Source organism: Harpia harpyja, chromosome 12, assembly GCF_026419915.1.
Source record: "Harpia harpyja isolate bHarHar1 chromosome 12, bHarHar1 primary haplotype, whole genome shotgun sequence".
NCBI lineage: Eukaryota > Metazoa > Chordata > Aves > Accipitriformes > Accipitridae > Harpia > Harpia harpyja.
Window position 1 is genome coordinate 9,873,386 of NC_068951.1, and position 27,226 is coordinate 9,900,611.

Sequence of the window (27,226 nt, forward strand, 5' to 3'; positions counted from 1 at the left end):
CTGGCCAACGGTGTATTCCATACCATGTGACGTCCCATCCAGTACAGAAACGGGGAAGTGGGGGGCAGGGATTCGCCGCTCGGGGGACTGGCTGGGTGTCGGTCGGCGGGTGGTGAGCAATTGCACTGCGTATCATTTGTACATTCCAATCCTTTCATTATTGCTGTTGTCATTTTATTAGTGTTATCATTATCATTATTAGTTTCTTCTTTTCTGTTCTATTAAACCGTTCTTATCTCAACCCACGGGTTTTGCTTCTTCTCCCGATTTTCTTCCCCATCCCACTGGGTGGGGGGGAGTGAGTGAGCGGCTGCGTGGTGTTTAGTTGCTGGCTGGGGTTAAACCACGACACCTGTTAAACATTTCCATGTAATCTTGACAGCTCACATCTTATGTAACAGGACAGAGGCTTGATGCAGATGTAAGATGCTGTGTGTGCCTGTATATATAATTTCACAATTCATGGCTGTAGGTTTCTATAGAGACCAAATATGATGTAGTCATAGCATGTGTGTCAAGCTGGCTCAGAATATCAGTTATTTTCCCTGAAAACTTATTCAGAGCCCCTGTTTCCTACCAGCTCTTGGAGTGTCCTCTTTGAACTTTCCTAGAGCGGAGAGTTATTGTGTCTCCTACCTGAGCTGGTGCTTTCAAAGACCCATGAGGTATAAGGGCTTTTTGTGGTGATATTCTGGGGTAGGTGCATTGGCTTCTTGTGGGTGGGGTTTGGGTTTTTTGTTTGTTTTTGTTTGTTTGGTTGGTTTTTTTTGAGAGCTGAAATGGTCACTTCCACTGAAAGTCAGTGGGGGACTGGTGAATTCTTGGAAAACATTAGCTTTGATGAGTGGTGACCATGATGACTATCCCCCTCCCTTCTCTCCCATAAAGCTGCAACAATGGAAAAAATAAGTTCTGCTGCTTTGTGGTAACTATTTTCCTTAAAACCAGACTGAAAATTCATCTCTAGCTGTCTCAGGAGAGGATTTCCCACAAATGCGTTGGCTTATTTCCCATGCTTCAAGTAAAGAAAGTTACTGCTCAACCCCAAGTGCAAGAGAGGTTTCTGTGCAAAAGGTGTGGGTCACTGGTAAAGGGCTCAATATAATGTTTGGATTTCTTGTTACTTGCAAAGCTCATATGTCTTGGTTTCTCTCCCACACTCCTCCTGGAAAAGCCTGCTTTTGCCTGGAGTTGCAAGATGGAGAGAATGGAAGCTATGATGAATGGGTCCACACAGCCCTCCCAGCTGGTGGAACAGGTGAAAGCGGCTGGGAAGGGAAATGTTCACATTTCAGAGTGGTTTTTGTCTGCTCAGAGCAGCATTAGAGTAACTTGGTTAGAGGAGAAAGTCTTGCCTTTCATACTGCATTTTGCTGTCAGCTGGCTCTGGTGTTCATTTACAGTGTTTTTTATGGTTCTTAAATCTCTTCTTCAATTAAAGAATTCTGGCAAAAGGGGGAGGAAAAAAAGGAAAATTAGTATTTGCAGATGGAGCTGGGCAACACTGGGACTTCAGCGCTGGAGGCAAAAAAGCCCAAACCTGTTATATTTTCTGAGACTTAAATGCATCCAGTCTGAATCCAGCCTAGATCTTGAATTTTACAGATGGATCCTGTCTTTCTGAATGGGCAGGTGCAAGTATCTGACCTGAATATCATATTTAAGCATGGCTATGAGTATCAAAACTGTTTTTCAGCAGGTGCCCAGTTTTATTGCCAAAAACTATACTTTGATAGCTAAGCTATACAGCATTGCCAGGAGCCTGGGAATGCCTTCTCATTTTCATATAAGTGTATGTACGTTATTTTTGATGAAAAATAAGGGCACAGAACTATTAATATTTGCTGGCATAATGTCTGCCTTTGCAAACACTGTATGACACTTTTGTTCACTGAAAATAAAAGCAAAGTGGACTGGAGTGCTCACAGGGCCATTAAAGACCACTAGATGACTGGCTCCACAGGGTAATTAAACTAAGTATGTTGTAATGAGGGTTTTATAAGCCTGAGCGGTGCTAGTTATTGGGGTAGGTAGTTGTGCTTGGTTTCTGGTTGCTAATCAGCTGAGGCTGGTTATGTCCTGGGGGATAGTTACTGCTGTGCTGAGGGGGTGAGCTTCATGTTGTTCAGGCAGCAGCTGGGACGGGGTTTGCTGGGTGCAGTCACTGAGTTTGCGTTAGGGGGCATGCATGATCAGAGCTGTCACTCCAGCCTGAATGTGATCAATCACTCCTAGCATAGGAGAATAAGAACAGAGGGTTGGACAGACTGGACTCCATGGGTTACATCCCAGGTCCCTCTTCACAATTAAAGGAGGTTTCCTTTGAAAATTGTGTGGCATAATGTTTTTATCAGGGTTGAATTTGGGTTTGAGTCTCCTGGGAGGGAGTTAAATTTATTTTCTGATTTGTTTTCTAGAAATGCAGTTATCTTCTGAGGACCGCTTCTAGTTTCAGAGACTCAGCAATTCTATATGGATAAGTCTCTTTGTGTACATCTAGGCCCCATCATTAATGAGCTATACCTGTATGAATTCTGCTGGAGGGGTCTAAATCTCACTACCAGCTTTGCTCCTCTGTAGGATTAGTGCCTTGCTCTTACCTTCCTCAGTGGGAAATCTTTGTTCCTTTTTATTTATCCGCAACAGGGTTAACAGCAACATCTTGGTAAATTAACTTGGAAATCAGTTGTTCACCCCTCAATTTTCTCAGGATTTTGTTGGAGTAAATTGGCTGGATGTATAGCAAGAAGTAGTAATTTCTGTTGCCTCCAGGATTATTTTGCAGTAAAACAGAGGGAGGGAAGGTGTCCTTGATGAGGAATTCATGCCTCGGTAATAAGAGAGAGCTTGGGCAGGTTACTCTCAGGTAATCATTGATGGTTTGGCAGTGTCTTAACACAGGCTTTTTTATAAAGCTGCAAGAAAGAGTGTTGAGGCTGCCTGGTTTTGTATCAATCTATTAATTCTCATTCCCAAATAAATATGAAAGACACTAAATTACTGTTTTGTCTGAAACAAAAGAAATGGGATTGTAGTGTCCTGAGCAGCTGATTGACTGGCACAGACATAGGGAGCTAATTCTTGTCTATTCAAAGGCTTTGTGGCTCTTGATTAATATTAACTTGGGGTGTTGTGCATTGGCGAATTGAGAGAAAAGACCCCATGTTGTGGGGCCAGAGGCTGCTGTTATTTCTAGCAAACATTTGTTTTTGCTGTTTTGATTCAGCCCTCACGGAGCGATAGGTATTGTCAGCTGCCATCTGAGCGCTGTCCTCAATTAAATCCATGCTGCAAGTGTGAATGGATATTCCTTGAGTCAGATTAGTGATTGTTGCTGGAAATGCATCATCGGTGTCTGTGAAGTTTGATTAGGTCTTGCTTTATCTTAACGGGTCTGTGTACACAGCATGTTCCGTTCCTAGGGGAATTGGGAGGACAAGGTGCCAACGAATGTGTGTTAATCAAATGCCTCTGACTGCTACAGTATCAGCAGATTATCTATCAATTAGTAGTAAGAGCTACAGTATCCACATACACACAGACAGTCATCTGTTCAAGAAGTTATCAGATATCTGGAAGAAAACAAGAGTATGTTTTCAAGGGCTGTACAGGAAAAAACTGCAAATGAGAGGTGCTGGTTTGCTGGTTTAGGATTGATGTACAGCTCAAGTGAAGAAGTGAGGCTGGGAGCGGAACCATGGTGGCTGACGGTCAGTGCAGCTGAGGTGTAGGAACTGTGACAACCACTGGAGCAGCTTTGCTGAGTGATTGTTAGAGCTTGAGCGTGTTTGTTCATCGCTGCTGTGGGGTGACTGAAGTGCCCTGTGTGTAGATCACATCACTGTACAAATCCACTTGCTTGTGGACGCTGATGTTCTTGTGAGACCCTGCAGATTTGCTTCTAATCCCCACTGCGTATCCAGAAGCCGAATGTTTTCTGGCGTGGTTGTGGACCAACCGTTTGACTATTTGCATAGGGCTTGTGTTCAGCTCACACGTCGCTTTCATGAGCCACTCTGTCTGCCATCCTGCAGTTTGAAATACATTTTGTACTGAGGTTTCTAGGCGGGGGTGTTGGAGGTGGTGGTTCCCCTCTTGAAGAGGGAAAGGACCTTCGGCAGCATTCATCTCCCAAGGAGAAGTGGTTTGATGCATTCTAAGCAATATAAAAGGGCATTGAATCAATCTTGATTTAATCAGCTTTACAGGTGACATCTAGAGACAACTGGGAGTCTGATTTTAATTGTCTTAATCATTAGATGCTCTTAGAAGGATTTGATATAGTTAATCCTTAATATTCAGTGCAGTCATTGTAGAATGAGATGCGAGCACACGCTGAAGGCATATGGAGGTCAGACGCCCTCCTGCTCCCTCTGTCTGTAGCTCCTCGCAGAACAGCAGGGAAAGAAAATCTGCTTCCCACAGATGTTCAGCTTATGGTGGTTTGACTATAATGAACCAAATCCTATTCAGCTGGGCTGGTGTAAGTCTGCAGTAATATCAGAATGCTTGCGGTTACACCCATCAGAGTAAGGGTGCAGCTTCTGGGCAGAATCTGCTCCTGCATGTTCTGCCTCGAAAAATTGATCTGATCCTGCAAAAGCAGATTAATCATTAGCAGCCTGAGCCAATATTCATTGAAATCAAAGGAGAGATTCCCTTTGGCATAGATGGATTTGGGATGAGAATCCATAGGATTACAGTGACATCAGACTGTTGCTACATAGTATTGGCTATTGGTTGATCTGACCATTGCACACTGACCCTGCATGCGAGCATCCTCCTTGCAAGCAGTTAAATAGGTGAATTGGTCTCCACAAAAGCCTTAAAATATTTAGAATACAGATATTTTTATCTATTTATTTTGGGTTCAGTAGGATATTTACTTTTTTTTATAAAGATGCTAGAAAGTAATATCCCCTTAAAAGAGGGAAATTGTTTTTTATGCAGTAGTGAGGTCTGTAAGATAAATGGCATGTATCACAATGCTCACTATAAAATAATAAGAGTTGTCAAAATTGGGCTGAGACTTCAGCAACTCCATTTAGAACACAGTTGATGGTCTCTACTACAAAATGTGACTGTTTTGGCAATGCTGTTTCCAGCACAGTAAATGTGTGTCCTGTGTGCTGTGTCCGGGTCATGGATGGCCCGGAGGATGCAGCAGAGCGCTTTACTCGCATGGTCTTCCCTACAGAATTCTTTGTGAGAAAGGAAATATTTGTGCATAGAGATTTTAAATGGTTGCAGAGGAAGGCAGTGATGAACTTTGCCACGAGTACCTCTTAAAAACTGAACATGCACTGAAAATTCAGGAATTAATTTGTGTGATCTAGCATACTGCCAGTGCTCTAATATGCAGGGCAGTGTTACGCAGGAGTTAACTGCTGCTACAAGAGTGTTCCCAAGCTGCTTTATGAATTCCTACCAAGCGCAAGCTGTAAGTCATTCTCACTTTCTGTAATTATAAGCCTGCTATGCACATATGAAACCTCTCTGTTTAGACACTCCAAATGCTTCACCACCACCTGTGAAGCCTGGGGCTGTGAGGTAGGTCAGTATTATCCGTGTTTTACACACCAGACAATTTAAGAGAACTAGGTCTTGCTGCATGTCATCCTGTGAGTCAGAGGTGAAAGCGGAAGAGTTATCCTGGCCAGCAGGTTTTTCTGGCCTTTTGGCCTCCCGGTCCTGGCACCAGGAGCAGCAGCTTCCCTCTCTGATGCTGCTTCCCGTAGTCCTTTTCATTGACTAAAGTCCTGTGTCTGTAAACATTAGTGCATTTGTAATTCAGCTGAGGGTACACACTCATTGAGCATATAGGGTGTCTCAGTCCCGCACTTGGAGCGTGCTTGTCTTATTTCAGACTTAAACCTGTACAGTTTTTTAGGACTCACATCCCTGAAGATGACAGGAGCCTTATGTATTGTTTATGTCACAGAATTGCTTATTGCAGAATATTATATTTGGAGGTATTTGCTCAAAAAAACCTGCCAGAAATTAAAGGGCTTGATGCAGACTTTGAACAAAAAATTCCAGATAAGGATGGTATGATGTTGAGAAAATCCTGACCCCTAAAAAGGGCTTGGGGACATCATCCTCACTTGATTGACTGTTGTCCTGGCCAGGTGTGTTTGGAGGATAAAAGCACAAAACTGATTATCTGATAAACTTTTGAAGAAGTGGCATAAGAGAGAGGGATAGTTCACATCTGAGTCTTTCAAACCAGTAAGATGTGCTGGGATTGGGAGCATACTGTGTGCTCAAGAGTAGTCAGGGTGCCTGGTGGGACCATGTGCTGAGATTTTTGTACAGCTCAGCTAGTCAGCTCCCACAGCTTTGTCCATGATCTCTCACTTCACATTATGGATTTCACTACCACCACCGCTTCTCACTTCACCCACCATCACTCCTGGAAGGGTGTAATGTATCATTGCTGGTGATCACTGAGACATAGCTGTTGGGTTTGAGATACCTGCTGTGAGTTTCTATGCTCATATCATAGCTCAGATATCTTTTAGGGTCAGATCTGGATCATGGTCATGTTTTTTTGTCAAAAAAACCCCCCAGAAAACTAGACATCCACTGCAAATAGGTGATTTGGATTTTCTGCAAACAGTGCCTGTTCATGTACAGCTCATCACCTTTTGAATTGGATACTTAGCTGTTTAAGCTAGATATTTGGAATAAAGTAGATGACTCAGTGTTAATCTGCTCTTAAATATCCTTTTTATTAGATTAGGCAAAACAAAAACAGCCCAACAAACTGTGCATGCTGCATAGCATGGATCTGTGTACAATCAGTCTATTGTGTGACTTTCATGGGAGATGTATAGTCTGAGCAATCTGCACATGGATGTATGGCTGCAAAAATAAATGGCTGATGAAGTAATGAATCAAAGCTGCGTTTCAGCGCAGTGCAGCCCTAGGGTTGGGCACAAGTTTCTTTGGCAATTAAGAGATGTTGGTCTTTACCTCTCCTACAGTTCCCCTGGGATCCTGGGGATGCTGCAGATGGCCCCTAAAGTGTCCCTCTTTCAGGGAAGTTGGATGGATGATTCAAAGGGATGATATAAGTGTATTGCTGTTGTGTTTCTACTGAGAAGGGAAAAAACCTATGTACAAGACAGAAAGCATGGTGCATGCCTTTCTGCTGATACCATCCCAGTGGTTCAATTAACAGTGGCTTAACTCTCTGCTGTCTTCCACGGTAACTGGTTACACTGAAAACAAGCCTCTCCTAGCATGCTGATAAGGAGCTAACCAAGCATCCTCCCTTGTTATTACATGTCAGGTGTTAAATCTTTGTACTTTTCCCCTCAAGACTAGCTGCAGACAGGGCATGAGAAAGTACCTTTCATGGCTGCAGGCTGCGAGCTCTTGCAAAGAGCAATCGCTGTGAAGATTAGCCCAACTCCTGCCAGAGGGAAGCAGAGCAAAGTAATATGCAAAACTCAGAGAAAAGCTTGTGCTTGTACCTAGGAAATGTTTCTGAGGGTCAGCAGGTAGAAATAAGAAGTTGGTATCACTGAAGAGAGAAAGAGTAGGGAAGATCTTACTGATGTGGTCTATTGCTACATGTCTAGCCCTTCACATGGGAAAGACCTCCCAGGTGCCATCAGATCACTTGCCTGAGCTCGTAACTTCCAGCTGCTCAAATACACCCCTGGCTTGAATTAAAGGATGCTTTAAGCTTGAGCTGGAGGCATGTAGGCCTCCGAAGTGCTGCTGGTCCTGAGCTGATAGTGCAGCAGGAGCATGGGTATGAGCGGCATGGCTCATCAGCTGTCATGCCAGGCAAAATGCTGTGCTACAGTAGAGCTGACCTGACTTGAACAGGGTAACCAGATCATCTGAGTGCTGTAAGGATGTAAGAGAGAGTTATGATGCTTGTTACATAGCTGGAGTAAGTACTATGCCCAAAGGCAGTCTATGCCAAAGTCAGAGTCAAACTAGGCTCCCTCCTGGTCATCTAACCTTCCTTTCCCTGGGTTGTTAGAGGTACGGCCAGTCTGCTTGTGCATGGCTGCACAGGTTGTGTCCTGTGAGTAAATACTCTGAGTTACGCACACACAGCAACTTTTCCTGCATCACATTCCCTGTACAGACTGTTATTCTTGGAGCTGCTGATCCCCTGGTCTGGCTCCAGTCTGATCATAAAGTCATAATTACTCTCTTGAATGGACCAAGCCAGGCTATTTTTTGGTATCTTCTACATTTTATTGGTAGTGAGCTACTTCCATCATTTCTGAGTGAATAAGTTAATGGCCTTTCTGTGTGCACCTGCTTGAGCAATGTACTGCTTGGCTGCTCATCTCTTTCAGTTAGTGCTGTAGCTGGTTAGGAATGGCACCAGAGTCCATCTGAGTGCATTTTATGTGGGAATGATGCCTGAGCAAAAATCCTACACTTAAAAAGGCTGTGAATTGATTGCTTTTCTGGTGGAGAGAAAGCACTATGCTTTGCTTGGCTGCTCTTTACAATGTTTGGTACTCAAGATAAATTTCTCCAGTTCAGAAGGTGTCCTGAGACTGCTCCTCTCTCTGTGCTAGTGCCAGTGCTTTGCCTGGGAAATCGTTTATAAATGTCTCATTAAAGACCTGTGTCTGCCTCCTTTTCTTTCTTTTTGTCATTGGATCAGCTCACTGAGAGCAGCTGTCTTCACTTCCGTAATAGCAGCCCTGAAACCGCGCTTGTGCCTTACAAATTCCCACAGCCTAAGAAACCGCGGACAACTGTGCACGTATGTATGTGCTGGGGTTTGCAGACATGGCGGGTTTAGGCTGAGCTCGTTCCCAAGCTTTTCCATGCTTCTTTGAAAAGAAAAGACTCTAAGAAGTTAGCTTTGTGTTAGATTTATAAAGAAGCTGAACATATGGTGTGACTTCAGCTATGCAACCGGAGAGCTGGAGATGCATGTGAGGGCGTACTGGTGATTCGAGGGGAGGTTGTGTTACGCAGTGCATCGCTTGGGCTGCTGGAAGGAAGCTCACCGTGTGGGGTAGGAGCCATCCCTGTAAGTGTATCTCCCCCAGCTGGTGTTCTCGCTCTCGGGGCTGTCTCATGGGTTACCACCACACTGGGCTACCCCAGGCTGCTTTCTAATGCTCCTTTCTGTCCTTAAGTCTTTTAGTAGTTGCAATGGTCTGGGCAAGGTAACAGTTTGGATATGGGGCTGGGGGGACAGGACTTATTGAATCTTTACAGCTAAGGGCTTGTTTAAACAGAAAACTATATCCTCTAGTTAGAATAAGCTATGGTGAATAAAGTGAATAATGCTTCCAAGTGGAATATTCTCTAGTTGAAGTGATTTTATCATTTATTTATGGAAGAATGAAGCCTGTATTATTCCATAATACACCAGGGGCTGCTTTAAATACACCAGGGGTTACTTTAGCATCGACTTAGTTTTTCAAATGTGTCTGTGACTTATTTTTAGAGGCAGGGGGTGGCACAAGCTGGGGAGGAAAGCATGCGTGCTCCGTTCTTTTTGTCAAACCTAAAACACCCTTAAAATTGTGGTATTTTTGTTTTCATTATTTTCTGGGAAATCGGGGTGCTGCAACGGAGGTGTGATATATGGACCCTGTTTTCAGACCGGAAAATGTTGAATAGTATATTGAAACATGAATGTTGAAAGAATATACTTACGGTTTTAAAAATAATAATTATGTAAAAATTAAGACTGTAATCTTGAGATTAATAGATCAATCCATATGCTGCAAGTTAATTATCCCTCGGTGAAAGAAACCTTGTGCATTTTCTACTAGTCACTTGCCTCCGTAGTGCCCTGTGCTGCTGAAACCTATCTGCTCTGCATGTTTTGTTGAATACCTTTGTTTATCTGAAAAACTTAAAATCCTCACACAAGGCAAATGCATATCTTTGCTGTTCATTTTTTTTTTAAGAATTACACTGGATCTGCTATAGCATAGCTGGTAAACCCCAGGGTCCTCTATCCCTCCTGTCTCCAGCGGGCACCAAGAATGCACGTCTTGCCTGTGGCAGAGCAGATTTTGTACCAGTCAGCCTCTTGAATGAGACCTTTATAAGAAAGCCTTTGTTCAGTATGTCTGAGGTTCAGTGCCCTTCCCAGCTGCCCTTGTGAAGACAAATATCTGCCTCAATGGGCATCTCCTTGCATTTGGTACAAAGCAACTTTGCAGTGGTTCTCATTCGATTTTGCTTGCTCATTCATAATTCTCATTCACTTTTTTATTGCCTTCTTTTCCTTCCTCCTCATCACAGGTTTCTTTCTAGGTATGTCTCCTCTCTTCAAAGGAGCTAGAGCCAGTGATGCTGAAGTTGTATCAGATCTTAATATCTATGCCATGGGTGTTATTCCAGGGGGACAGCAGGGGCAATAGATTTCCAGGGTGCCAGATGCAGAGCTCGTCTATGTGCCAGATTACAGCCCCAACTTTTCAGCTTTGAACTTGCAGAGCTTTCAGTTGTTGTTTCCAAGTCAGCCATAAATCCCTTGGGCTGCTTCCTCCCACAGTGTGCTGCCAGGCATTTGGCTATTGCCTGAAAAGCATTGCTTTCTCTCGCAGTCACCTCTTCCCTCTATTTCTGCCTTACCCTGCAGTTTGAAAGGGCTGTGATAAATCTTGCAGAAAACAGCTGCTTCGTTGTTGTGCTCGATAATTTGAATTTGGGTATGGCGGAGTGGGCTGGCTCTCACTTGATTGCCAACAACGTCATGTTTATGTAATCCAAGCTGCTTTGAGAAGCTCCAATCCCTGTGTGGGAACCTAGAAATTACATGTGGTGAGGCCTCACCATCCCTGAGCGCTGTGAAGGCAGCAGGCAGCCAGCCCTTCTCCTGTGGGAGACCCCGTCAGCCTGCGTGGCTGCTGCTGCTGAGGCTGCCAAGTGAAGCCCCGTCTCCCTGCCTGCGCAGGTGGCAGCTCCCAGAGCTGCAGCAGGCTGTGCCTCCTTGTCTCTTGCCTGGTAGACCAGCTACTGTAGTTGATAGGGATGAAGGCTTGAGTCTTTGACAACAGATGCTCTGGACTGTCCTTCTTCGTTTCCTTCTCTGTAGGGGAAGCTCTAATCAGCTCTGCTCTCCATTGGTTAGTGAATTTCTGTAGTGTTATGCTTGGAGATGAAATGGCATTGCAGACCCAGAGAGGCTTACAGTAGTTGCAATGTAAAAGCAATGGGTAAAAACCACAGAGCCAGGAGCTGATAGGTACTAGGTCGTAAAGACAATGCACTGCTATTCTACACCTCTGGCTTGTAGTGGAGGGTGGTGGTCTGTTGAATGGGAAAGTATCATCCACCACAAATGTTTGGTGCCCTGAGTACAGGCTGCAGCTTGAACAGGGGCAGTGTCTGACGTCCCAGCTGAGACCACATCCCCACGTCATCACCTGAGCATTGAGCCAGGCTGCTCTAATGCCTCTTAGGCTCTTACCTAATCCTTGTGGCAGTAAAAACATACATTATTCCTTTTAGCTGGCACCCCTGTGGCCAGCAGTGGGATTTTCCAGCTGACAAAATCTGTCTTGGCTTCCACTGGGCTTTACGGTCCCGTGGTCACTGGACTGTCCTGAAGCCCTGCCCAGGCTTGGTGGGAGCAGAGCTGGTACCAAAGTTTTCTGACTAGTAATTTTGGTTGCAAGGCTGCACATTGAGAGATGCTCATGAGCTGCAAGGCATGCTGCCCTCTCACAGGTTAGTGACATCTATAGCGTGGGCCAGTGAGATGGGGATGTAGTGTCTTCAGGTTTTGTGACAGTGATGCTTCTGTTGGGCTGGTACAGCTTTTCTTGCTGGCTAGTGGATGAGAAGCTTGTTGATTGCCATGGAGAGGGAACGCAGCCTGGGAGTGGACAGGCAATTCTGTGCTGCATGTCAGGCTGTTTTGTGATGTGATGGAATCTGAGGGTAACAACCTCTGAAAATTAAAATGGAGAAGGAAGATGATCTCTCCTAGGGGCATTTTAAATCTCTTTTGTAAATATCATGTGTTTTCTCACTTCTCCCTCCCTTTCTGGCATGAGATAACACTCTCGTACATCTCTCCCCCACCCCCTGCCCCCCTTTCCTTTTAAATCTAACATGCCTCCATTTTATCAATTAACCGCCTGTCTCCTTATTCCCATGGCAACACAACAGGCTGTTGCATTTCTGATTCCTTTGGCAGTTGGGGTGCCTGGCATGTGTCTCGGGAGCAGTAAGATTACAAAAGGGTTCTGCAGGGAATAGGAAATACATGGGCAACACTCATTATGCACCACTTCTCATGCTAAACTATTTTTCTCTTCCTCTCCCCCTCGCCTTTAGAAACAAGTTTCCTTTCCCCTTTGTTTCAATTGCCTGGTGTTAAGAAATGAGCAACTGAAGTACTGTGGGAGGTCGAAAGATGTGGAGGGAGCAAGGGGATGCATGGTTTTGCTGGATGTGCGTGGCACTTAAACATAGCACGAGGCTGAGCATCTCACTGGGGATCTGACAAAGAAGGTTATTCCTGCTGATGCTGCAGAGCAAGTGCTCTGTTCCTCCTGCTTCAGCTTTCAGAGCTTACTTGAAGGGGTGTTTCTTGCTCCTGTACTGCACGAAGCTGTTTCTTCACACCTTCCTACAGCAGACGTTTCCAAGAGCTGGAAGAGTCCATCCGGTGTTTGCAGAAGTTATTGCGCTTCCAGGGATTTTGGACACATGGCTTTCATTGGCATGGTAACAAGAGCCATGTGAACAGGCTGAAGCTTCAGTTGAAACCTTTAACCTCTCCAGCTCTTGGCTGATAGGAATTTGTTTGGCTCCTGAAGTATTGGTGCCCTGTCAGCGTGGGGTACCCTGTCACCGTGGACCCCTAAAACTGGTGGGACGAGTTTGCAAAAAGGGCCCCAAGCACCAGGTCTGCTGTGGTTATTGTGTAATGCGTGGGCTATATGAAAGCTAAAGGGAAAACGGAGATTTAGAGTTGGATAAGATGTGCATTTAGCGGATGCTGTGTATGACTTTGATTTATAAGTTGTTGTTCAGCCTTGAAACCTACAGGAAGGCCATTTAAGCCAAAAAGAATGAGCCTGCTAATGAACACAATAGGGTTGTAAAGCCTGTTGGAAAGCCCAAGTGGAAGAGATCCTGCTTACTGCTTGTTGTGTCTTGGAGCCTGGTTCCAGCGAGAGGGAGGGAGGGAGGGAGGAGCTGCTGTTGCAGTCCCATCTAGCAAGCGAGGTTTGTGTTGCACAGAGCAGCAAAGGGGGATTCTCCTGGACCAAGGAGGAAAGAGCTTTCCCCATCACTGGCTTCCAGGTGAGCTGCTTAGATGCCTAATAGTGACATTCAAAGAGCTCCTGTGGCTTCTTGATTGGCATCACCAGGTAACAGCAGGGTTGGAGTAGAAAATACTCAGTCTACATTTTGTTGGGTCTGTTTACCTTGTGTAACTCTGTTCTCAACTTTGTACCCGAGATCTGTACCCTTGCTTTGCTGTTAGCGAGTTTCTTGGCACTTGGTGTTTAACTGGGGAGTCTGACTGGAACAAGAAGATTTTTCTTCTCCAGAAACAGCAAATCCAAGTGATACAGCCATAGACCAGCTCTTTAGGTGCCTGTAGGCTGGAGAAAGCTCAGGAATCCTGGGATTTTGGGTTGCTTTTGCCTATGCTGCAAGACCTGCTTGGAGAGCGGGTAACTCCAGATGTCAGAAGAGCAGTGCCGTCAGCTGATGTCTGTTTTGGGCTATCCTAAGGTACTCATGGGATTGAAGACAAGTTGCTCATCACTACCTTTTGCCTTCTGAAGGGCTGGTGACAAGATACCTACCTGGGAGGATTAGAACTTAGTCTATTCAGACTACTCTGGATGTTGTCTGGCCATCTAGTTAATGGGTCTATCAGACCTGAAGTCAAGAAGAATGAGTTTAGCTTGATCATAGTGACTCTTGGCTTCTCTGAAAACCTAGTGCACAAAAAGCCTGTTAGCTGCATGATAGGAAAATTGGTGGCTTAGTTGTTATTTTATATGCGGGTAAATGAAGGTCATGTAAAATACCAAGTTTCTACAACATGGCCATAATGAAGATGATGAACCTTCTGGCAGTTCCTCACTTAAATCCTATCTTTTTTAATAACTAATCTCATGCTAAAGAATAATAATGCTTCTGACTACACTGCTCTGCTTGGGAGCCTGTAATTAGATTGTTTCCCCAAGATGTTATAATTACTGGAGTTTGGCAGCCCTGCCTGTCAGACAGGCACCTAAAACAGATTGGGTGTATAAAGTCCTGCTAAAATATTGGCTTTTGGGGAACACAATGTTGCACCAAGAGTCCAATGAACTGTTCTCTCCTCCCTCCCCGCCCCAGTCCAAGTAAGTTTTTGAAGGTGTTTGCTCTTGCAGTGAAATATGGTGAGTCTACATGTGGTTTTAAATCCTGCTGCGTTGTTTGTTCAGCCTTGGGCAGCCTTCCTGCCTTTCTTTGCTTGAGCTTCACTGCTGAAAGGTTTGCTTATCCCAGCCATGTTGCAGAGGTGTTTGTGAGAGCTAATGTAACCTATATCTTGATCATTAACTAACAGCCATAATAAAGACTGCTAGTGTACTGAAACCCAGGCTCCAGTAGGACTAGAAAAACAGCTTTGACCTTTTGTGAATACAGATGCAGAGGCCCCCCCCAAATTTCTGTGCTTATAGTTCCCATACAGTAGAGTTGAATTCGGCTGTTCTGCTTGGCACGTTGCATATGTGTGTCGCAAACATGTCAGAGGCATGAGATCTGTGTGTTACGGCACTCTGCCGAGCATGAAACCAGGATGTAAGTTGTGTTTCTAATTTAATTTATTCTCATACCCATGAAAGGAGAGAGATACATATCTCAGACGTTGTTGGTGATAAACCCCTGTAGCCATCTCTGGTTATTAAACTGAGTCAGTCTTTTTTTAAAATCTAACTTGCTGGTTCCTAATCTGGCTGCTTTACTATCTTGTGCTATTAAGCATTGAAACAAAAATGGTGGCCTTATTTTCTGCTTATGGTTGTTTTTATGGTTCACATGGATGGAGCACTGTTTCCTTCCTACCTCTTTTTATTTAAAGTCTTTCGTAAAGATCAAAAGCTCTAAGCATCCTTATAGTGTTTGTTTTTCAGTTTTTAAGGTGAAACTGGTTCTTGGATGTAATGCCATCCCTCTAATGGAGCTCATTTTGACATACTGTCTTTTACAAGATTAAGAGTAACACAAGCTTGAATGTCAGACATTTGCCAAAAAAAAAAAAGTTAATGAAGAACATGTGAGGTTGAGGAAACTTTCAGAGCAGGGTCCAAAGGCCAAGAGAAGGTTTCTTCCAGGTAGTTGGCCGAGCTCTTCCAGGAGCACTATAGTCTTGGTTGCCACTAACCTTTTCAGTTGGGAACAGTATTTATGCTACTGCTCTTCCTGTGCCAGTCACGGGAAGGGCCTCTTGAACATGCCCCATTTGGCTAATTTTCTCAAGAGTTGTTCCAGCTCCAGCTCACCAAGCCTAGTGAGCTGGTTGGAGGTGATTCTGTTTGTAAGAGGAGTTTGTACGATCATGCCTTAACTGCTGCTCTCTCCTGGGTCAGATCAGCCAGAGGTACTGCTGACTTCCAGAAGCCACAAACTGGCGGAGTTTGCCATAGATTTGTCAAGAGTGTTGACTCTGGAGTCTAATGAGAACCAAAGTGTCAATATTAGTCCCTCTTAACGCAGCTGGTTTAGCAGAAACTGTAAGTTATTTATGCTAGCGCTGAAGCACTGGTGCTCTTTTCTTTCCCCTGATGTTAGACCTTTAGTAAAGCTTTGAAGTATCTTGGTTTGAGGGCTTTTATGTTTTTCAGGCTTTCTAGGAGCTGAGTCTGATCTGTCAGGCCCATTACTTCTGAAAGAGCTGTAGAAACGGTGCAGGCTGAGCCATAGTGATGGCTGAGGCTGAACAAGTTTCATGGTTCGTTTCAGATAAGCAGTCAAGTTTGGTTTGTCTCTGCAGCTGCTTAAGCTTACTGTCAGCCTTCTCTGGTAGCAAATAAAAATTTCTTCCTGGGTGTGCTTTAGGCTTTTCTGGTTGGTGACACCCAACAATTTCGGCTTAAAGTTTGGCTGAAGAGTCCAGTTAGCTTTCATTGAGCACAGGATGTGTGGGACCAAGTCTCATGCACACCCTCCCTACACCAGCTGTGGGGGAGAAGCACACTTGGGACCTCAGTGCTACCAAGAACTGAGGATGACTGAAGGTCCATGGTATATGAATTTCTGGATCTTATTTTGCAGCTTATTTCCTCAATCTCTTGTGTGGTTTCTTTTAGGGCTTTACTTAACCTCCCCCTTTAACCTTTGGAGAGTTTTAATGAAGTCCATATGTCCTTGTCTTTCGTTCCCCCGGGGCCTAGGCTGAAAGCCCAAAGTTTGTGATAGGAGAGTTTGACACTGGGGTCAGCAAGAGTGGGGTCACTGCTAACTTATTTGCTTGGGTTGTCTTTGTTCCCCTTCAGATACCAGTCACATATTTAAGGACCTCCTTGTGTGTTACGGAGAGTTTGGACGGTGAAGGGTGTGCTGGAGAGTGTGAGCAGGACAGTGAATTTCCAGTTTTCCTTCTCCCAGTGCAGTGAAGCATTGCTGGAGGTCTGGCTTTGGCTTGACAGGCTGATGCCGGAATAACTGCGTTCTTTATTGCAGGTTTTATTGAGTTCAGTGCACGGCGTATGAGCCCTGGGAAGGCTGTGCATGCAGGGGTTTGTAGATGCTTCCTGTTTATAGATATGCTGTTTATATTGCATGTACCCCAGGTGTCTGCTCACTGCTGGGTTCTGCTCCAGCAAAGGGCATAGCAGCAGCTGGGAAAACTGAGTAATTTGCAAAGGCAGCTGTGTGGTCCCACAGGAGCTATTAGTGCCCTTGGTGGGACTCAATGCTTGGACTAACTGCCTGTATCCAAACACATGGAGTTCTCATGGTGCCAGGTACTAAAACATCAGTGCCTCACTCTTTCATTTTCTTTTCCTTTTTTTTTTTTTAAATTTTTGGATGAAAGGATGGCTTTGGCATCTTTCTTCAAAGCAGTACTTTTGATCCTTAAGGACTTACCACCGCTCCTGTCCTTTTGAGCTTATTCACACTAGTGCTGCAACGCAAAGTACCTTTGGTGCTGTGATGGGACTGGGGGTAAGTGGGGATTGTAAAGGAGGATGAAGACATGGGGTCGGTTCTTTATGTTGTGTGCGAGACCTGCAGAAACTGAGCAGCAGATGGAGATTTCTGTGCAGATTGCTCTCCTGCTAAGGAAGATATGTAAGTAATGGGGTTGCTCAGGTTTTACACCTGGTGTAAACCTGCAACCTAAGTTGTTGTCCCAGATGTTTCCTTTTTGTAAATGCCCTTTCCTGGTGTTTTGGCTGCCTTTTAGGATCTCTCCTCATACCAAAACCTCTTTTCCCTTGATTCACAGGCTCACCTTTACACAAGCAGGGTACCACCTCCACCGCCAGCGCCGAGAAGTCAGGTTCAAAGGTTGCCGAGGTGGGCGATGATTTCCTGGGAGACTTTGTGGTGGGCGAACGTGTCTGGGTAAATGGAGTGAAGCCAGGTGTGATCCAGTATCTTGGGGAGACGCAATTTGCTCCAGGCCAGTGGGCAGGGGTCGTTCTGGATGACCCAGTGGGTAAGAATGACGGCTCTGTCGGTGGAGTACGTTACTTTGAATGCCAGCCGCTGCAGGGGATTTTTACGCGACCCTCCAAGCTGACGCGGCAGCCGGTGGCCGAGGGCTCGGGGAGCGACGCCCCCTCCGTGGACTCCCTGACGGCTCAGAACTTGTCACTGCACTCGGGGACGGCCACGCCACCTCTCTCCACTCGTGTCATCCCCCTGCGGGAGAGCGTCCTGAACAGCGCCATGAAGACGGGCAACGAGTCTGGATCTAACCTCTCGGACAGTGGGTCTGTGAAAAAAGGGGAGAAGGACTTACGGCTTGGAGATCGTGTGCTGGTGAGTTGAATTGTGGGGTCCCCCGAGAAAGGCAAAGGACAAGGGTTTGTCCTCTCCCTAAGTGTTCCTGGTCAGGCTCAGGACAAGACAAAAGGAGGACGGAGTTGGTGATGAGGTGTGGGACAGAACATGGTCTTGGAAGGGGATGTCTGGACCATGCAGGCATTGAATTTCTGCATTTACTGTTATTTGGGATGCTGTGTCTTCTGGACATGTCTCTCTCTTTTTCACATTGATGCAAGAGAATATATTCCGGAGTGTTTCTTGTATTTGACAAATCCTGAGCAGTAGAATGAGGTCAGAGAGCAACTCAAACATGAGAGGGAAATAGAAGAAAAATCACTGATGATTATTTTCTAATCCAGTGATACTCCCCATAATGGTGTGTATCGGGGCTTTTGAGGCATTTGCAAGAGTGTCTTGTTGCATGTGGTTGTACGTACTCCGCAAGTATTTGCAAGAATCAATCCTAGCTGGTCACTGCCCTTTTGGTGCTTCAGTTTTTACGTGTTGAATATGGCACTAACTCCTTTCCTGTACAGAAAGGAACTTGCAATTATTTTTATAAAAGGGCAGGACTTTGGGAGAGATCACTGTACTGATGGGTGGTTTCTCCACATCTGATTTCTGTTGTTGTTTTCATTATCTAGAATAGAGTACCTGATGACTTTAAGCCAAAATGCCACACTTGCGCTAAGAATGGCTTACTGGAAGTTTGCCATCAAGCTTGTCGCCATTTGTGTCCTAGCAAAGGAGTAGTGCTTTCAGTGGAGGTTTAGAAGGAAAAGAAACATATTGAAACATGGAAAAACTGAGTTTAGTTTTGCAGTTCGGTAAAATAGAGTTTAGTTTAGTGTATATGATACATACTGTGATATCAGATATTGGAAGAGCTAAGCGTTTGAGTACAGATCTTTTGTGACTGTATCCTCAGTAATATCCCTGGATCTAAAAGATAAAGGTGACTCTGACTAACAGCAGTGACAGGTTGCAGAGGGTTAGTCTTTGCGCATCCTGTGTAGTCTGGCTCCCATTTAAAGTTAGCTATGTAGTGTTTCCTTTTTGGGGCACCTGGTTCCAATACCGATAGTGATAGTAGGGAAGTGTCGACAGACTTGCCATCTGGTTAATAACAGGGGTTTGGTAGAACTTGGTTCCACAGCTGATGTGAATCGGGAGGAGTGTGTGCCTGCAAGTGTCAGAGGCAGTCTCAAATGTCCTTTGTGGTCTTGGAGAGCAGGTTTTTCTGCTGGTGATAGCAGCAACCCTGGGCAGGCTATGGCTCAAGCTGATGGAGTTCATTCCTTTGCTTTTTGCAGCCCCATGGGGACCATGAGTGGCTGGGCCATGTTAGAGCAGCCCTAGGTGGCTGAAGAGCACCAAGCGGCTGTGACAGACCACACGTGTCTTCTGAGTCAAAACTTCACGTGGCACAATCTGCTCTGAGGATTTCAGGATCTGTTGTGTCCAAATGTCAGGCATCTCTGGCATTACAAATACACTTTTGAAGCTAGCAATGCACTTGCACGCCAAAACACAGTTGGGTTGTCCAATAGTTTTCATTTTATTTAAATGAAATTTAAAACAATTTTAAGTTTGTTCATTTTCAGAGGAAAAAACCTGAAGATGGGTTCTGCTTGTGCCCACTGGATGTGATACTTAAATGTAGTGTGAACACGTGGGCTTGTAGACCCAGCTGTAGAGGTGAGACAGTTCTATATTCTCAGATTTTCCCCAAAACGTGCATTGCATTCTGTATCACAGCAGGAGCTGACAGCTGCTCAAGGGTTTGTTGCTTGTCTGTCTGCTTCCTGACTTCACCAGAGTCTGCTTCTTTTCCCTCCCCCATCCCTACTGTCAGCAAAGCTGCTGCTGTCCCTGCTAGTCCCAGGGGCAGGAGTGGGCAGGGAAAGGTGGCAGAGACATTCTCTGTTTACACATGCACTGATGCTTCATGTTGGTGTGTTAAAGCAGCCACACATGGGCAAAAATGAACCTGGGCGATCTGTCCTCCTTTGGTTGGTTTAGACTTTTTGCTCCCATTTTCTCCTTTACCTGTTACAGGGAGCAGGGAGAGTGCTCAGGTGAGAACTTCCCATTTTAGGAGCAGCAGTCATAGAAGGCAAACTGCAAAATATAAAATCTACAGTAAACTTGGCTCTGTTCTTTCTGAACCAGCCAGGCAATGAAATAGTGTTCTCCAGACTTTACTGTTTAACCCCTCTCTTCTGACTGTAAGCTCACTGGGGCAGGGTCTGTCTGCTTAATACTCCGCTTACCTCAGCAGGGCCCATGCAGATTGAGATTTCAGCATACCCATGCAATACAAACTGTTAGCATCTCTCCACTTGGCTTCTGTTGAGTTGGTTTTTTGGGTTTTGGGGGTGGTTTTGATTGGCTGGTTGTTTTTAATGAAGGTGCATCCTTAAAAGCCCTTCTTCCCTGCCTGCTAATTTATGCATCCCAGATGTTGTAAGATAAAATTTGTCCCATGATTTGTTAGTGTAATAAACAGCTCCAAAAGAGAGAATCTGGAATGAGCTCAGCATCTCATTGGCTCTAGCAGCAATGCTTAGCTTACAGAAACATCAGGAATTGTTTCCATGCAGTAGTAGAGGTCCAGGAAAAGAACAGATAATGACAAGAAGAAGAAATAATTTGTTGTTACAGTTCAGTAACATGTGCTTGGCTTGGCAGATGGCTTTTTTTAGTAATGGAGATGTCAGCTAATCGTGTTTGGTGTTTGAATACATAAACAATAATTATGGGTTAACCTGAGTTGCCTCAAATTCCCTGAGTAAATCTTTGCTCTTGTCCTCTATGGATTGGTACAGTTTTACTTGTCTTTATTACTCTTAGACCATGCTTTTCTGAAAGATTATCTTTTTACTCAAGAATGACTTCTAGGCGGATGGGATCCACCAAAGGCTTTTCAAGTGAGGGAGGACATGTGTCTTCTGTAATTGCTCAGTGGATGGAGCACAAGGTTGCAGGGGTTCCTTCCAGGTCTGTAAGACTGACCCCTGGATGATCTGCATTCTGGTCGTTTCCTGCTAGTGGTTTTCTTGAACTTCATTAAAGTCCATTATAGCTTGAAGACATTTTTGCTTTTCAATGACTTTGTTCTTAGACCCTTTCTGACTCTCTAGCAGTTGCAAAAAGTGACTTTTAGCTTTCCATTAGAAGCTTTGCATTAGAAGAATTAGATAATATTTGCCTTTGGCACTTTCTAACTCAGACTTTTTCCCAGAGAAGCAAAAATTGCATTAAAAAGATGAAAAACCCAACCTAATATTGTAGAACTCATCTCTTGAAGTCTGGCAAATGAATGTGGAGCAATTAACCTTTGCTTTAGTAAGAATGGAGCTTCCCAAAGTATGCTTATTGCTGGAATGCTGCTGTTAATATGAGGCTGGCTTGTTGCCTTTCTCCAGGGAAAGAAGGGATGGAAACAGAGCAATGGAGCATTTGAGCATTTTCTGCTTGGGAGGAATCTCTGCTGTGTTTTTCACCCAAGAAAATGTATTTTTACATGCTTTGGGGGGAGGCTTTCTCAGCAGCTGAACTCATTCCACCCTAGATGTGCTTGCTTTCTTAGGAAGGATGGGAAGGAGGTGGCTGTTTTCTATATGTCAGTCTAAATAAAAAAACCTAAGAAAAAATAAAACGTTCCTCTTAATAGAGGTATTCTGCTCTTCAGCAATCCTTCTGTCTCCTAACTGGGCTTGCACTCTTCAGTACTGAAATGTAATAAACAAGACTGTTTAAGGGCCAGGTTCTATCCCAGTGGCTGATTGACTCTATTGCTGTGGGGTGTTGCCCCAGATACCCTTTGGATGGATTCTAGGTTTGTGATTTTTGCTATAACTTCTGGGTGGCCAAAACCAGAATAGATGCCGGAATAGCAGAAGCAGCACGAGCAAGGAGATTCTGATGGAGCGGCACCTCAGGTGATGGACGGGCAGGACTGCCACAGCAGGCTGGCTAGGCTGGTGGAAATAGATTCTGGGCTCCCCCCTGAGCATGTGATTTTAATCATTTTCTCCTCTGTGTGCTGCAAAGTGTTTTTGCCTGCGGTGTGTTGCAACCTCTGGCTCCTGGCAAATGACAGAAAATTCTCATGCATAAACTACTCCCATCCTTTTCTTTAGTATCCCCCCTGCCTGCCCCCCACCCCAACCCTGCTCTGCCAGCCTGAAGCTGCAGGAAGCCTTTAACCACTAGAGTGAAAAATAATTTCCAGTAGAAGCTTCCCGGCAAGGAGAATTGCAGCCTAAGCTCTTCTCCTTGGGCAGAGACAACTACTTGCTCTGCTGCTGCCAGCTTGCTTTGAGCTATTTCAGTGCCTGAGACTGAAGCCTTGCTGCTGTGAAGACACGTGAGGTGTTACAAAGGAAGGATTTGTGCTCTTTATTTTTCTGGTTAACTGTCAGACCTCTCCCAGCTTGCTGGGGTCTTAGAGGTGCAGCAGTGCTCCTGTACGGGCTTTACAGGCAAACAATCACAAGACTTATTTCCTTATTGCAAACCAGGCAGTAAAAAAAAAAGCAGGATTCTATTCTGTAGTTCTACCAAGGCAGTATTTTCAGGGAAAATGTTTTTAGTATTTATGTTTTTAGCCTGCTTTCAGCTCAGTCCATAAGGAGATGAGCAATTGCTGTGTCATGACTGGAGAGCGTAGCAGTACAGCAGAGCCCAAGACCTTGTACGGGGGCGTGGGAACAATGGATCTCCATCCCTGTGGAGGTTTTATGATGGGCAGTGGGAAGTGCAGTCTTCCAGTTGTTTGCAGAATTCAAGAGACAGGAAAACATCTAGGTCTCCTAGTCCAAGCTCTTTTCTCACCATGTAAGATTTTTGCCCTTGTGTGGTGTGGAGTACAGCGTGACTGCTGTTGTCACAGGAGCAAGCGTTCCCTGTCACTGCAATGAAACTAAGAGGAAATAAATAGCCCAAAGCAACCGCCCTGCCCTGCTGCCACATGAACCCTTTCAGGCTTTTTGTGCATGCACACACACTCCTAACCATTCATTTAGGCTGATGCATTGGCCAGTGCTTGTCTTCTGTTTGCAATATCTGTCATTAAATAGGAGTTGTAAGTGGCCTGTGGTGGAGCAAACTGTATTATTAATGTGGGCAGACTTTGTATCGGAGACAGCCTTAGGAGGGGATGCTGTAATTCTAGGCTTACCTCTTACGCCACATCCCTAGGACATTATTTTCTCACTGGTGCCTGAAAGATAAATGTGCACAAATGTCTTGCATCAGCAGTGCTGTCAGACTCATCCCTGTGCATTGCTGACTTGTGCTGTGGGGCTGGGAAGGCACAAAGATAAGTGGTTGGATTAAAAGAAAATATAAAAATTCTTGTAACTTCACATAGGAAGGACTAACCTGTAATTCCTGGCTGTCTATTTCTCCCCTTACTCTAAAAGCCAGGTCTGGCATTCACAGATGACATAGTGAGTATCTGGTCAGATGCCATCTGAAGTAAGTTGTATTTACAGACAAACCTGACCACAAGCCAGATCTCCACCTTACCATCAGCTTCCTGAACGCTGTCCCTGCCTGTCAGCTGGGACACAGCCCTGGTAAGTGATGGCATGCATTTCCCATAGGTATGTACATTTACCCCCTTGTACTTACAGATCATTATTTCATGTGATCTGTAATGGCTGGACCCGCACCCCCATGCTGCTGCAAAAAACACCCTCTGTAAATCAAGTCTTGTACAATGATCTTCTGCCACCAGTGCTTGGAAGAACTAAATTATGTGTCATGGGTAAACACAGCTTCTACCTCTCTCAGCTTGGCTGGAAATAGGCTCCTTGTCTGGGTGGATGAGTGTAGGGGGCAAAAGAACCCTTTTTTCCCCAAGGGAAAGGATGGCTGCTTCAGTTTATGCACTGGATACAGCCTGCAGCTACAGCTCAAACTGGAGCAAGCAGCACTTGTCCAATAAAGGTGAGCTCCAAATTCTTGTTAGTATCATCCAATAACAGTGTAGACTAAGCTTATGTGCTGCACATTAAAAGTAGTTGAAGGTCCTCAGAGTAAAGAAAGTGTCCTGTGTCTGCCCTTTCCCCACTGTGCCCTTCCTTTCTCTTCCCACAGGCGAGCAGTAGGAGAGTTTCACAGCTCTGCCAGGAACCAGCATGAGACACGGGACCCTGCAGAGGAGGCTTGTCAGTGTGCTGTACTTGGGCATTTACTGTTCCCACCTTGACACTTTGGTCAGCAGCACTGTCTTGTGGAAATGCTTTGGAAAGCAGCTGAGAAAATAAATTTAGATGGGTAAATTAGAATTTTAAGCAGAGAGCACCGCAGCATCTCTGTGGCTTCTGCCTGGGGATATGCTGAAGCAGGTGTCTACAGCCATTACTGACCCCTGAACCATGCATGACATGGTGGGGAACAGTCCCTGTTTGGGGGGACATTCATTGGCCTGAATGACACAATTTTAGTTTTCTTTTCTCTCTGAGCAGTTGTGGTGGGTTGACCCTGGCTGGATGCCAGGTGCCCACCTGTCCTGGTTTTGGCTGGGATAGAGTTAATTTTCTTTCTAGTAGCTGGTATAGTGTTATGTTTTGGATTTAGTGTGAGAAGAATGTTGATAACACACTGATGTTTTCGGTTGTTGCTAAGTAGTGTTTGTACTAAATCGAGGATTTTTCAGCTTCTCATGCCCAGCCAGCAAGAAGGCTGGAGGGGCACAAGAGGTTGGGAGGGGACGCAGCCAGGACAGCTGACCTAAACTGGCCAAAGGGATATTCCATACCATGGGACATCATGCCCGGTATATATATAAACTGGGGGGAGTTGGCCAGGGGGGCGGGTTGCTGCTTGAGAACTAACTGAGCATTGGTCAGCGAGTGGTGAGCAATTGCATTGTGCATCACTTGTTTTGTATATTCCAATCCTTTTATTATTATTGTTGTCACTTATTATTATTATATTTTCTTCCTTTCTGTCCTATTAAATTGTCCTTATCTCAACCCATGAGTCTTACTTTTTTTTGATTCTCTTCCCCATCCCCCTGGGTGGAGGGGAGTGAGCAAGCAGCTGCGTGGTGCTTAGTTGCTGACTGGGGTTAAACCATGACACCACACAGCCACTCTGTCACTCCCTTCCTCAGCTGGACAGGGGAGAGAAAATATAACAAAAGGTTCGTGGGTCGAGATAAGGACAGGGAGAGATCATTCACCAATTACCATCACAGGCAAAACAGACTTGACTTGGGGAGATTAATTTATTACCAATCAAATCAGAGTAGGATAATGAGAAATAAAACCAAATCTTAAAACACCTTTCCCCCACCACTCCCTCCTTCCCGGGCTCAGCTCCACTCCTGATTTTCTCTCCCTTCGCCCCCACAGCAGCGCAGGGGCACGGGGAATGGGGTTGTGGTCAGTTCATCACACGTTGTCTCTGCCGCTCCTTCCTCCTCAGGGGCAGGACTCCTCACTCTTCCCCTGATCCAGCATGGGGTCCCTCCCATGAGACACAGTCCTCCATGAACTTCTCCAATGTGCGTCCTTCCCATGGGCTGCAGTCCTTCACGAACTGCTCCAGTGTGGGTCCCTTCCATGCGCTGCAGTCCTTCAGGCACAGACTGCTCCAGCGTGGGTCCCCTGCAGGGTCACAAGTCCTGCCAGCAAACCTGCTCCAGCGTGGGCTCCTCTCTCCATGGGGCCACAGGTCCTGCCAGGAGCCTGCTCCCGCGTGGGCTTCCCACGGGGTCACAGCCTCCTTTGGGTATCTACCTGCTCTGGTGTGGGCTCCTCCCCGGGCTGCAGGTGGATATCTGCTCCACCGTGGACCTCCATGGACTGCAGGGGGACAGCCTGCCTCACCATGGTCTTCACCACGGGCTGCAGGGGAATCTCTGCTCTGGCGCCTGGAGCATCTCCTCCCCCTCCTTCTGCACTGACCTGGGTGTCTGCAGGGCTGTTGCTCTCACATGTTCTCACTCCTCTCTCCAGCTGCAATTGTGGAAGGTTTTTTCCCCCTTCTTAAATCTTATCCCAGAGGCGCTACCACTATTGCTGATGGGCTCAGCCTTGGCCATTGGTGGGTCTGACTTGGAGCCGGCTGGCATTGGCTCTGTCGAACATAGGGGAAGCTTCTAGTGGGTTCTCACAGAAGCCTGCGGCCCCCCTGCTACCAAAACCTTGCCATGCAAACCCAATACAGCAGTATTGGAGTGTATTGCAAGCAATGTGTTGCCCACAGGCCCTGGGTTGTGGATGGCTGTTAAGAAGTTCTTGCTGAGAGCAAGAAACTGCTGTGGGGCGAGCAGGGAGGATATAAGGGGAAAAGAGCAAATGCAGGCTGGAAGGGAGTCTGGCTTGCAGCAGCCAGATTGAGATATGGCCTGGTGCTAATTTGGTAAATTGTTTAAATGATATATTAGAAGCTCTGATGAAGACAGCGTCTGCAAGGATTAGCATCATTGTCTTTCCAGCCCTGGGATACTGGTCTTGATCCAATTTTGTCATTTTGATGAGAAAACCATAGTAAAACATGATGTCAGTGATACTGCAGTTAGCAGGGAAGGCATGCGGATGTCCTTCTATGAGTGCATGTTGCTTTTCTGACTCACCAGTTAGGACACAGACCTGTTAAATATTCCCGACGTCATTTTGTTGTGAAGGTCAAGCCCAAGACTGTCTCTCGAGACTACTGGAGATCTTTTGTTGAGAAAAGGCCAGGTCAGGAAGGTGGTCTTTAGTCAAAGGCATGAAAAAGGCATCAGAGCTGAGGCAGAGAACTTTAGTCCGGAGCTGAACTTTCCAAGAGATCAGACGTGTGGCTCTGAGGCTGCTTGAATCCAGCTGGAGAGGGTGGACCACCATGAGCTTGTTTAAAGTTAATCGTAAGTGGTTTTACCTGAAGCAGAGAAACTTGGAATGTTGATGCTGGTCAAAATACACTCCAAAACAAAAAATCCTATATTACTATGTCAATATTGTTTCTGGTTTTTGGAGCTTCAGGAAAGCTATTTTTAGCTGCTGTTTGTTTTTTGTTTTGGTTGGTTTTTTTTTTCCAAAACCATCTATAACTAAAAACAATAACATTTTACATTTGGTAAAGTCCTATTCTCTCGGACATGAATAATCTCAGTAATAGCTTTAGTAAGGTAACTATTAAAGGCTTCTCAGAAAAGCTTTGGGAGTTTTGTTCATTTTTGAATGAAACTTGTCAACTATAAAAGCCATGGCATATCTGAACTGCTGGGGTGTAGCTGAGCCTGCTGGCAGCCTTGTGA

General features: G+C 45.3%; 1 protein-coding gene across 5 annotated transcripts in view; it reads left to right on the top strand.

The window, feature by feature from the left end:
• CLIP2 (CAP-Gly domain containing linker protein 2) overlaps nucleotides 1-27,226 on the top strand; it is an 83,265-nt gene that overhangs the window by 21,366 nt on the left and 34,673 nt on the right. For all 5 annotated transcript variants that reach the window (XM_052803591.1, XM_052803589.1, XM_052803593.1 and 2 more), the window contains exon 3: nucleotides 17,420-17,958. In XM_052803591.1, coding sequence (XP_052659551.1) covers nucleotides 17,420-17,958 — 539 coding nt within the window. The remainder of the gene's footprint in view (nucleotides 1-17,419; nucleotides 17,959-27,226) is intronic.